This window comes from Lottia gigantea (assembly GCF_000327385.1).
Source record: "Lottia gigantea unplaced genomic scaffold LOTGIsca_82, whole genome shotgun sequence".
Lineage (NCBI taxonomy): Eukaryota > Metazoa > Mollusca > Gastropoda > Lottiidae > Lottia > Lottia gigantea.
The window spans coordinates 847530-859977 of NW_008710725.1; the positions used below are offsets into that span (position 1 = coordinate 847530).

The following is a 12448-nucleotide window of genomic DNA, read 5'->3' on the forward strand; positions in this document are numbered from 1 at the left end:
ATATCAGGATTTCGGACTAAGCCTAAAATTAGGATAAGGTGTTATGAAAGGGATGTTTATATCTTTAGCAGGCTTGCTAGGTTCTATTTGAACATATTTAAATAATTCGAACCTTTGAGCACAATGCACAATCAGAGATCTAGCCCAATGTCTTCTGCAAACTGCACAATTTCATTTTCTTTTCAATGAAAATGTTAGGTGTCAACCAAATTAGCCTTTAATTGAAGAGACAGGCTAAAGGGGAGTAACTCTTATCACAAAATTCAACCGAAAGTAGAGAATAATTTTTAGCAGAAATTAACTCTAAAAATCTACCAAAAAACGACAATAGTCGAAAAACATTTTGTGGCTGATATTTTTTGTAAATGCCAGAACCTTTTATTATGAAATGCCAATGGCTTTTGCTGTCATAAGCTGTAAATTCTTATAGATGGAAATATTTTCATGCAAAAATATTCGGAAAGTTCAGATTGTGTCAAAATTGAGTCGACAACATCAAGGTAGCTAAAATTGAATCGGCAGTCAATTTACGGTCAACCTTTATGACAAGAGCAAGTGTTTTTTTGACTCTAGGGCAGAAATCTTTCGAATTTAGAAAAGCTACAAGTTGAATTCTGAATGTTTTACCCTCATGAAATAGATTGCTAATGGAAAAAAATTGGAAATAATTTTGACATTTTTTGTGTTAATTGATGTTGGCTAGCTTGACTTCCGGTGAAAGCTATTGTTATTATTTTGTCAGATGACCACAAATCAAGAAAATCACTCAAATCCTTAATATGTCGATCTCTTAATTAGATATTTCGTGATTTCGTCTCATACATGAGTTTTCTGAAGAAGAAAAGGGGTGAGTTGAAGTGACATTACCAGCTGAGTTGAAAACAGAGGGATCATCTCATCATTTTGATCTGAATCCGCTTAAATTTTGTTATGTCGACTATGTTGTTGCTATTTAATTTTTTATTAAATGACACCACTTAGTTGAGGAATAGTTAGAATAGGGCGAAACAGGGTGAACCACCAGTCCTGTAATAGAGAGTACAAGTTTTTCAGCACAGCTGAACAAATAGTTGAAATACTAACAATCAACTTATATCCTGATTTATTTTCTTTATACTTTTTTCATTGACACTGATTAGTGAGCTTTTGTTCAACTCACCAATTTCATCTCATCACTACTCTGAACATTCTTATTTTTCCTTCATTTGGTCTTTAGATTTCATTAAAAGAGGACTGTTTCAAGTTTTTTATACACCAGGTTTAGGACTTGGAGGAGGGTATTTGTTCCAAACCCTCAAACTAACCATAACAAAGACTCCTTGAAGGGGTTAACAACTTTTGAACTATGCTAACATGAAGACTTCTCTCTAACGCTGCTTTGGAACACTGTCTTTTTGTGGCAATGGAATAGCTCAGTCAGTAACAAGTTGGATTGTTGTCCGCAAGGTGATTAAGTGCCGTGGGTTCGAATCCTCTGCAAGGTAAAAACACATTCTGATACCTGTGCCTGTGTTTACAAGAGTAGGCCTGATGTCTGCTCTTACCCCTTAATACCTAACAAAGACCCTATGTAGGCCTACCCTAATTTCCATGTCCTATTTACAGTACCCACCCAAGCAGAACTGTTGAGAGAAAATAAGATCAAGAAAAATTTAACGAAAGAATTCTCCATTTCTTTGAAAAATCTTCAACAGAAACATCTTAATAGTGATGAGCCTGTTTATAGGTACGTGGAAAAATGGATTTTTTTTTGTGAGAATTCAACCTGATGGAAATCCATTGAAAAGATCTGGTAATGTTGAGGAGGGGCAAATGATGTCATAAAAGACCAACATTCTACCCAACTGAGCCACAGCTGCATTCAACTGTAAGAGCAGTGTTATGGCCTAAAAAATTTTCAAATTTTATTTGCAGTGATGATGTAGCCAACCATCTATGTGGGGTTTTAGAAGCTGTATTTTTACATGGTTTACGTGATTCCGTCACTGCTAAGGTAAAACTTTATATTACCTATTATGAAATTCTGAATTTTAAAGAAGAAAAAGAACTTGTTGGCCTATTTTCATATTTGTATAAGCTTACTTAAAAGGGACATGATCGCCAATCCAATCTTAGTCTCAGAAATGGGACAGCATTCATCCCCAGTTAAAAATCTAATTTTTATGCTAATCATGTATACCGGTATATTTTTATAGATCGCTAGTTATGTAAATTTCTCTAACGACCATGAAAACCAAGTGAATACAGTAAGTATACTTCAGATCTTCTTTTTATCCCGCCCATTCTGAAGTAAGCCAGAAATTAACACTTTCTGATGACTACCACACCAGTCGAATGATATTTGAATATTACATAGAATGTGCACACTCTTAAATGCCAACGAACTCAAACTTAGACATAGTCTTTGTTGGTTTTACTCTTTTCCTTCTTATTTTGTCCTTTCCAGTATGTCATTTTGTTAAAAGAATTGGCACATTACATTTTTGATGATGTTTTTGATTTTTGAATTTATTTTTCAGAACTTTTGGATTTTTGTGACCAAATTTACCCATAAAGATGTGATCTCCCAATTAAAACATCTAGGACAGATCACCACAGAAATTGGACTCAGCAGGGTGAGGATTTAAAAATTGGTATTCTATTTTACAAAAATGGGCACAATTGTATATGAGACACATTTTATGGGTTCAGTTGAAATATGAAAGATAAATTCTAAGAGGTGTGACAAATGACCACCTGGTTAAAAGGATCCCTCAGAACATAAATTGTTATCTTTGTAAAATCATTATCAAGAGGTTTGGCCAAGGACAAGCTGGAAGAAAGAATCCTAGAGAACCTAAGTTGTTATCTTACATTGTCAAGAGGTGAAATCATTGTCAAGAGGTTTGGCTAAGAACCAGCTGGTAGACAGGATCCTTTTGTGACCCTAATTTGTTCTCCTTGTACAATTATTGGCAAGAACCAGAATCTTTTATATAATAAATAAGTCAAGAGAAATACAGTTATATTTCCGCTTGTCAATGAGCTTATTTTTTCATTATAGGCATGGATCAGATTAAGCCTTAACGATGGGTTGATGGAAAGTTACATAGAATCTATGGTCACAGACAAAAGAACATTAGAGTAAGAACTTATTTTGAAAATATTTCTTTAATTATATGGAACTACTTCAAGAGATATAATTGATGGAATATTTTGTTACCATCTGATCTGATAGATCTCAATATCAGCTATTCATATCACTTTTTAGAATAACAATCTGACATAAGGTTTTCCTACAATTCATCAATTGGAATTTTGATTATGGTCATTAATCTTCTCTTGTGCAATATTATTTTGACAAGGGTAATTGTTTTCATTATTCCAATTAGCAGCAGAAAGTAGGACATAAAACTCTATTTCATTTTATTTCATTAGTCGAATAAGATTCAGAACAGTAGGATATAATACTACATTTCATTTCATTAGTCTAATAAGATACAGAACAGTAGGATATAAAACTACATTTCATTTCATTAGTCCAATAAGATACAGAACAGTAGGATATAAAACTCCATTTCATTTCATTAGTCCAATAAGATACAGAACAGTAGGATATAAAACTCCATTTCATTTCATTAGTCCAATAAGATACAGAACAGTAGGATATAAAACTCCATTTCATTAGTCCAATAAGATACAGAACAGTAGGATATAAAACTCTATTTCATTTCATTAGTCCAATAAGATACAGAACAGTAGGATATAAAACTACATTGTATTTCATTAGTCCAATAAGATACAGAATAGTAGGATATAAAACTACATTGTATTTCATTAGTCCAATAAGATACAGAACAGTAGGATATAAAACTACATTTCATTTCATTAGTCTAATAAGGTACAGAACAGTAGGATATAAAACTCTATTTCATTTCATTAGTCCAATAAGATACAAAATAGTAGGATATAAAACTCTATTTCATTTCATTAGTCCAATAAGATACAGAACAGTAGGATATAAAACTCTATTTCATTTCATTAGTCGCTTTTGAAATGAAATACATTGTATGTAATTTTGAAAAAGGATACATATAGCTAAAAGTGAGGTCAATCAGGTAGTAAAGTAAATATTTAGGCGACTGTATGCCTTTAATTTAAATATTGAAATATTAAATGACAGAACATAAAGTTTCAACAATTTACATTGTCCTTATCAGTTTATATGAGGAAGTATGATACATAGTGTTCAACACGTGATTATGTAATATGAAATTTATTAAATGAGTTGCCAGATTTAATATAACCGGATCTTTGGCGAGATAAAAGAGTGTATTAGCTTATGTGTCACTCTGAGGATTTTATATGCTTTAGTTGAGAAAAGATATTTGTATATTTGAGGATAATTTTTATACGCCTACGTCTCTCTATGTGGACGTATATTGTTGGCACCCCTGTCCATCAGTCCGTCAACATTTGCTTGTAAACGCTCTAGATTTTTTGATGGAATCAAATGAAATTCAGTATGTGTATACATATTCATAAAACGAAGATTAAGTTCAAATTTGAGCTATTTTCGACCATTAGAAGCAGAGTTATTGCCCTTGCCCAAAATCTTGAATATGCTATTACTCTCTTAGTTTTCAACCGATTTTGATGAAACTTAAAATAGATGGCTCGTTTTTACCATCCACATGCTGTGGATGGTAAAATATATAGCTGTTGTCTACTGTCTTTTTTTTTACTTTAGTTACTTCTATCAACCAACTAGTTACCTTCTTGATATAGAACAACCTGGTATTCTTACTTCTTATATGAAAGGTTTGTACAAATTTATATCATCTATTATTTGTGATATTGAAATAGTGTTGAAAACTATGTGGACTCTCTGTAATGAAATTCGGTATGTGTATACATGTTCATAAAAGATCAAGTTCGACCGTTAGAAGCAGAGTTATTGCCCTTGCCCCAAAATCTTGAATATTTACCATCCGCATGTCGTGGTGGGCGTATACGGCTGTGGTCGATAATCTTTAATATTTTTTATTGAAATATGTTTTGTCTATTCTAGGTCTACTAGAGCTACAGTTCATTCTGTCCTATAATTCTAGTGTGTTAAACAGTTGGACCACAACTCCACTAAGTCTAGCTGGTATCATTGAGAAACCTAATATTACTATAGCTGTAATTGATTCTTCATCAGATCGTAAGTATCTTCTTTCCACTACCAGCGATTTTCTTTATCAGGGGTTAGATTTTTGTCAAAGATGAAGAAGATGAACCTTTTGATCAATTTTGTTGGTATTTTTCAATGTAAAATTGTGATTCAACAGCTTAGCTCAGTCTAACAATTTATTTTGCTATGTTCATTCATGTTTTTCTTGGATTTTGCTTTCAATTATGTTTTGTTTCCAAACTTTGTAATCTATTTATAAAGTTCGAATTTAAATTTATTATTTCAGAAGCAAAACCAGTGAGTTCTGCTCCCACTTTAAAGCAACCAGAGAGTCCTATCCGAGTTGTCAAGAACAGATCTCGGACAAAATCGCGAGGAAACTCAGACCCTGATGTACCAGGCACTTCGGTACCAAAAGTTCCTCCAAATACGCCTTTTGCATCCTCAGGATTTACTCGGCAAGATGTTGAGGACATCAAGAAACTGACTGTTCAATCCAGACACAGCATTTCGGAAAGTTCCAACTCCAGCCACATATCTTGTCCAGATAACAGTTCCTCGGAACAGCCTATTATCTCCCCTTCAAGGACTTCCTTCCTCATGGATCAGAACTTCGACGACATTCCTAAAACCAGCAGGACAGAAAATGACAGATCCATCAAGTCGGAAATTGCTGAAGTTGAGATCACAGAAGAATACACTGCTACAAAGACAGTGGTTTCTAAAGATGCCGAAGCCACTACTGAGGAACTGTCCATAGTTAATGTTGTTGAAGTAACCACCACAACCACTCATTCAGAGCATCAGCATCATCATGCAAAGAAGAAGAAGACCAAAGCCGTGGACCTGCCTTCGTACGAAAGTCTTAACTGTTCTCCCAAAAAGAAGAGTGCTCCAATCGAACCAACTCTGTCCGATGTTGTGGCAGAGACTATAGATACTGTTGCAGAGCAGGACTTGCCTCCCATAAGCCATGTCAGGGAGCACATAAGACGTCATTCCTCTCCAAAAATCACTCCACAAGAGACATTCATAGCTTGTAGTCCTCGCAGTTTTGGTAATAATTTGAACTCGATGGACAGCTGGTCATCTCCAGTGGAGCAGGAGGATTACCTGACTGATCTTCCTCGAGAAAGAACATCCAGTACCAGTCAAGATATACCTCAAAGAATGAAATGTAAGTATTGTGGTATCATTGTTGATCTTGTGCATTTTCCTTTAAATTAATATCCTGCTGATTCTTTTGTGTTTTGATCTGGAGCATGCTTGATGGAGGTTCAACCATGTTGTAAGTGCAAATCGTCAAAATCAATCAAAATCTCATCCAAAGTGTGGCAAAATCGAAAGTAAATGTTGTATGGAAGTGGACTCCTCGAGAGAGAAATACCATCAGGTGTTTCAGAATATATTAGAATTCCACAGAATTCTGCCTGAGACCAGGCGACAGTTTTCAAGTATAAGCCCAGGTGATTGGGCAAATCATTGGTAGAATGAGGCTACCATTTGTAAGGTGACTACAGTTTTAAGTTAACTTTTTTTCAGCTGAAAGTTTTGGGACCTTATTAAAGAACTATACTCCAACAACTGCTGTGTCGTCTTCTTTAGATGAAGTTTTAAACAACCTGGATAATCAAGACCCAAATGACAGTAGTCAGGATCAAGTAGATAAAGCACGAGATGTCACTGATAATGAGGTACTAGTGTTTTCTTTTTTGCTCTCATTTTATCCAAATGCAGATTTGCTGACCTATTATCGCTTGAATACTGCGGAAATATCTCTTAAGTTATCAACAATTTCTTCATTGTAAGATTCAAAGCCCTTTATTTGTTAGAGCTTATAACTGCTCTCTTATAAGTGTATTACATGTACATACTTTACAAAAGTGCCAAATAATATCAGGTGCTACCCCCCACCTTTTCCCCCCAACTTCAAGCCCAATATCCAAACCCCACCTTCTACTACCCAAGTATGAATGTGAATCATATCCTAATCCTTCTTATGATTTGTAGTCAGTCGATATAGCACTTGAGGATTACGAAGTGATACCAAATTCAGCTTTACATAAACAGGATGAGGGAGTAAGTCTAAAGCTTGGCATGGGTGGTTGCATCTTCATAATGTCAAGATATTACGCATTTCTCTCTTATACCTTGACTGTTATAACCACCGTTCATGTATCATGAAGGTTTGTAAATGAAGCAATTTGATTAGATTGTACACTTATGAATACAGCCTATCAAAAGCCTTGACAGGAAGTCTGCGAACACTAAGCCATAATATTTACAGCCTTTCTGTGGAGGGGTCTGATTGACTGTATTTCTTGACATCCAATCAAATCGCTGCATTCCAGGATAAAGAAAAGTGGCTATTACAGTCAAGGTATAGGTACAAAGTCCTAATAGCTTGACATTGTGAAGATGGTTGGTGTTTGGATGTTTTTTTTTTCTATCTATGGATCAAGGTAATCGAGCACATCCATGGACCTTTGACCCAAATCATAACTCAGCTTATATACGTAACGACTCAAATGAAAATGGACTGTTCTCTGGATGTGAATAAATATCTTTGCTAGACTTTGCTTAACTTTCTGGATTTATTTTGGTATTGTGCCTTTCACATGTATCTTAATCATCTTAATTGTTTATTTTATGTGGTTTGTTTTTGTATTATTGATTTATTTTGATGTTGTATTTAACATATTCTTCACTAAAAGTTTAACATTTGACTTTGTTTTTTTTCTTCATTTCTAATCGCATGTCGGTGCCATTTTTTTCTTAGGCTTTTCATTATCAATGCATGACAATTTTTCTGTGGTTGAATTATTATGATAACAAAATAAAATATGTGCTTTACCAGCTAATTTCTCGGAGCCGTGGAAGCTCAGTGAGTTAAACGCTTGCTCACTAACCTGAGGGTCCAGGGTTTGATCCCGGCATAGGTCGAGATAATACCTTCGGATTTTTCAACCCGGTTTCCCCCTGTCAGTGATGCAGGTAAGAGGGGCTGACATGGAAAAAGCGTCTAGTCGTTCGGATGGGACAATAAAGCGAGGCCCGTGTGCTACAGGCTGTGCACGGTAAAGATACCTCGACAGTTGGAAATCGAAAAAGGCAAAATTTCCCTCATTGCACCCTGCATGGCGTTGCCCGTCTTCATTAGCCCACATGGTGCAGAAAAGTAGGACGTATAACTCCATTCATTTCATTTTCATTTCCAGCTAATTTCAGATGATTTTAGATTTTTTCACTTCTGTGTGTGTTTTTATCAAACAAAGAACTTGATGCCAGATTTTCATACTATAAAGTTATATAGACGAAATACTGGAGTTGCTTCAAAAGTTTAGCACATATTATTATCTCTATTGGAGACTTGGGTTCCATGAGTCTGAAGGAGTATTGTAATGCTTTTCAGATATTGGCTGTGAAGAAACAACAGATGTGTGAGATAGCTACAGAGAAAGGTCTGGATGCTCAGAACTACCAGTGTAAAGATTGTAAACGACCTATTGGATTGTGTAAGTTTTTTCAGCTTTTTGTTAGCACTTACTGGGGCTTATGTGCAGGACATCTTTTAATAGCAATCGTGGACAGAGCTCACCATCAAAATTTGAGCCTTCAAATCCATGTGTGTCCAGAATTATCTATGTTTGAAAGTTAAAATGACAACTCGTTAATTTAAGATACTCTGTGATATATAGAAAAGATATATATAGAAATAGTGAGAAAAATTCCTAGTTTGAAGTATTTTCAAAGGAATTATGCGATTTTTGTACATTTCTAGTACTTCTGAAGACTATTTACATATTCAAGACTAACTCTACCACCCAAAATGGCGCATCTGTCCCTTTATGTTCATTGATGATATCGGTCAGCCGGCTGAATTTTTCTGTATCTATGGTCCAAAGTATATGGGGTTGTGTGTTAACCATTTTTATCCATGATTAATATATCTATTATTTTGTAGTCTATGGTAAACCAAGAGTCTGTGCGTTTGACGGAGGTTACTATTGTTTTGAATGCCACGAAAATGAAGAATTTTATATTCCAGCTCTTATTGTACATAATTGGGATTTTAGAAAACAACAAGGTTGGTCAGTTTCGATATCACTATCAGTAACTATCAGTTCTTGTACTCATCTACTACTAAGAACCCGTCTTCATTAGCCCATATGGTGCAGAAAAGTAGGACGTAAAACTCCATTCATTTCATTTACTACTAAGAACTGAATAATGGCAATGACCCTTTTCTGAAGCCACAGATTTACGCTTGAATATGGAAAGAATCTTTGAGAACCAAAGTTATTCTTGTGAAATAATTACCAAATGGTTTAGAAAAGGACCATCTGGTAGACAGGATCCTCAAAAATCTGAGTTGTTATCCTTCCAAGAGGTTAAACCATTACAAAGCTATGGGCAAAGAACACGCCAGCAAACAAGATCTTGGAAGATCTTGTTAACAGCTGATATGAAGAATAATCTTATTTTCAGTGTCCAGAAATAATTTAAAGTTTTTAATGGAGTACGAAGAAGAAGCATTATTAGATATTTCAGATATTAACCCTAAATTATACTCACATGTTCCTGAGATGGAAGAACTCAAGGTTGGTCAACTTTTAATAGTCCAGCTGTAGTTAATAAATAATAATCCAAAATGGGTAATATTGAGCAGCAATGGCAAGTGTGATGCCAGGTAGGGTATGTATACTCTTCTGGACACTCTGATACCACTTTTCATTCTCACTTATAATTGATATACTTCCTCATATTTAGAGTTATAGTAGGATTGTCTAAACAAGGTATGCTTACACTTCTAGACATATGATAGGGCTACCACTTTTAATTATGACATACTTACTCATTTATTATTCCTCATATGAAAAGTTTATTAGTTGCAACCAATGTATTTCCAAACTGTTCCTTCGGATTTGGATCATTCATTCTTGGATTTTAATGTTCAGATCTGAAAATCTTTTTGAATTCCTCAAGAGGGGGTTTTAACCGAGAGACTTTCAGTAATTAAGCTTACTCAGAGGGAAAACTCTTTAAGAAAAAAAGATAAAATAAGAATAATCAGTAAGAATGGTGGCTTACACAAATAACAACGCAGAACTGTAGAATCTGGTTAAACAATTATTGAGTAGGACTGGGAAAGATGATTAACACAGACTTGTTACTGTCCATCAAGGCTTCACTATATCCTGTCCCTTGACAACAAGGGCAAGTAACCCTACCTGACTAAAAGGGAAGTAACTCTTTTTTACTTGAGGAGAAATCCGGACCACAGTATGATAGGTGTTGAATGATATAAATCTGTATTTTATGAACTATATTTAAGCGTCCTCTAACACTTTTCTATATCCTGTCATGGGGGGGGAAGTAACTCTTCTTCAGAGAGCAAAAATCCAGACCACAATATATTTGATTTAATTTAATTTAATTTCAGCTATTACGGACCCAGTTATTTTATTTAAAAACTTATTTATTTACCTGTAACCAAGCGATGGCCGAGGAATTACGGAAGAGGGTGTGGCCTCGTGAATTTCTGTATGATGATATTCATGTTTATTCATTAGGGGTAGGTAGAGAACTCTATTTGTTTTAAGGAATCTCTTAGTATGATAGCAAGACGGTTTGGTGTCCCGTAGGTGATGTAGGTTCATATGAGCCACTTCTTAGGAGAGTGGACAAGATTGTGAACCCTTTCTGTAACTGGCTTTGTTTGTTGACAATTGGAAAATTTCGAGCTTGCATGTAACGAAATCTTCATTGATATTTTCAAATAGTCTTCGAAAATGTTTGCACGCAAGCTCTTTTGTATCATGCAATTGCCAATATTTGGAATGTAATCTTCAACTTCTTCAATGTGATTGAATCGTGGAGCATCTGTTATCTTCTTGGCTGTAAGGCGGCAAGGCCTTGAGTGTTGCTAAAAAGTTTGATGCTAAGGGAATTTTTGTCCATTTCAGGATTTCTTCCATGTGTATTCTGGTCAACTAGCTCGTAGTTTAAAAGAGATTAACAAGTTTGCTATGAACCATGTATATGATTGTTTATTGTGTAGTCAGAAAGGGTTTATTTGTGAAATCTGTAGCAGTAAGAAGGTCATTTATCCCTTTGAAACCGACACAACACATAGGGTGAGTAAGAGATCAAATTTCACCCCATGTGTCATATATTCTGGCCAATGTGATTTTCCCCCGTCATTATTATTTTCCCCTTTTAAACCTGCTCTGTAATTTATCCCTGTTCTGTGATTACCCCTCCCCCCCGCCCCTCCTTCTGTTATATATTATCCCCCCTTTTCCGTGATTTTCCACCTTTTCAGTAAATATTCGTGGTCAGTGATTTTTCCCCCTTTCAGTATTTTCCCCCTGATTCAGTGATTCCATATTTATGGGTTGTCTCCCTTTTCAATGATTTATCTTCAAGCTTTTCTTTTCCACTGTATGCTTTGACATTTATGTTCTTTTCTCCTTTCAGTGTTCGATTTGTAATGCAGTCTTCCACAAAACGTGTATGTCAGAACAACTGCCATGTCCCCGGTGCCAGAGATGGCGCAGAAGACAGAGTAAACATTCTGAAAGTCTTGCAGACATTGAAGATTATGCCAATTCTCCAGAGTTATAATCACTTCTATTGCATTTTTCTTCTTCAAAGGGATATAACCATCTAGATATGTGCTTGACCGGCTGATAGAGCTTAATTTCAGCCTTTTGTATCACTTTTCAAGATTAAAATCTGATGTACCGTAATCTAAACCAAAAGATGACAAGTGATACATGTAGCTTAAACTAAGCTTTGTTCAATTCTATTTCCAGATGCTAATCATGTTTCTAAAGATGCTATACTGATGCTGAACTTAGTATCCAAATTATGCCTGCAAAAACCACCTTTTATTGCTGTCAGAGTTTGTTCACACTACGAGCAGAGAAAGGTGATGCAGAGAAGAGCAGATCAATCAGGCATTCACATATTAGCAGAGTAGGGCGCTCTGAAATCAATCATTTACTATGGAGGATTTTTCTGTGAGCGTTCCGATGACTTCTTTGCCATGCTAATTAAACCATGGACAATTGCTAAACATTAAACATTAATGCTGCTACTAACTGCTCTGCGTGGCCCTGCTCAACTTGTAGTGTGAAAGAAGGTTTTTATAAGAATGTGTTATGTGTGCAATATACTGTTTTGTTGTTATGATAAATGAAATGAAATGTGGGTTATATTTGATCACTGATCAAAGCATTGAACAGGGATAAATCACTGAAAAGGGGGTCACTTGCAGAGCAGGGAAAG

General features: G+C 35.3%; 1 protein-coding gene across 1 annotated transcript; it reads left to right on the plus strand.

Annotated features, from left to right (window-relative positions):
- The first annotated feature begins 741 nt into the window (after positions 1-741).
- Positions 742-12374, plus strand: LOTGIDRAFT_236498 (hypothetical protein). The gene is made up of 18 exons (XM_009067440.1): positions 742-847; positions 1606-1726; positions 1915-1993; positions 2196-2246; positions 2520-2615; positions 3044-3123; positions 4730-4800; positions 5051-5185; positions 5442-6332; positions 6698-6849; positions 7166-7234; positions 8568-8670; positions 9120-9242; positions 9644-9756; positions 10599-10730; positions 11122-11292; positions 11636-11723; positions 11974-12374. The coding sequence occupies exons 1-18, from the start codon at positions 823-825 to the stop codon at positions 12138-12140; spliced, it is 2667 nt and encodes an 888-aa protein (XP_009065688.1). The 5' UTR covers positions 742-822; the 3' UTR covers positions 12141-12374.
- The last annotated feature ends 74 nt before the right edge of the window (positions 12375-12448 follow it).

What these genes read in the sequence shown, in the direction of transcription:
- LOTGIDRAFT_236498 (XM_009067440.1), top strand. Translation starts at nt 823, where the DNA reads ATGAGTTTTCTGAAGAAGAAAAGGG. An exon ending in TTTTCTGAAGAAGAAAAGGG is followed by an intron (nt 848 to 1,605) that starts GTGAGTTGAAGT and finishes TCCTATTTACAG; the next exon opens with TACCCACCCAAGCAGAACTG. An exon ending in AGTGATGAGCCTGTTTATAG is followed by an intron (nt 1,727 to 1,914) that starts GTACGTGGAAAA and finishes TTTTATTTGCAG; the next exon opens with TGATGATGTAGCCAACCATC.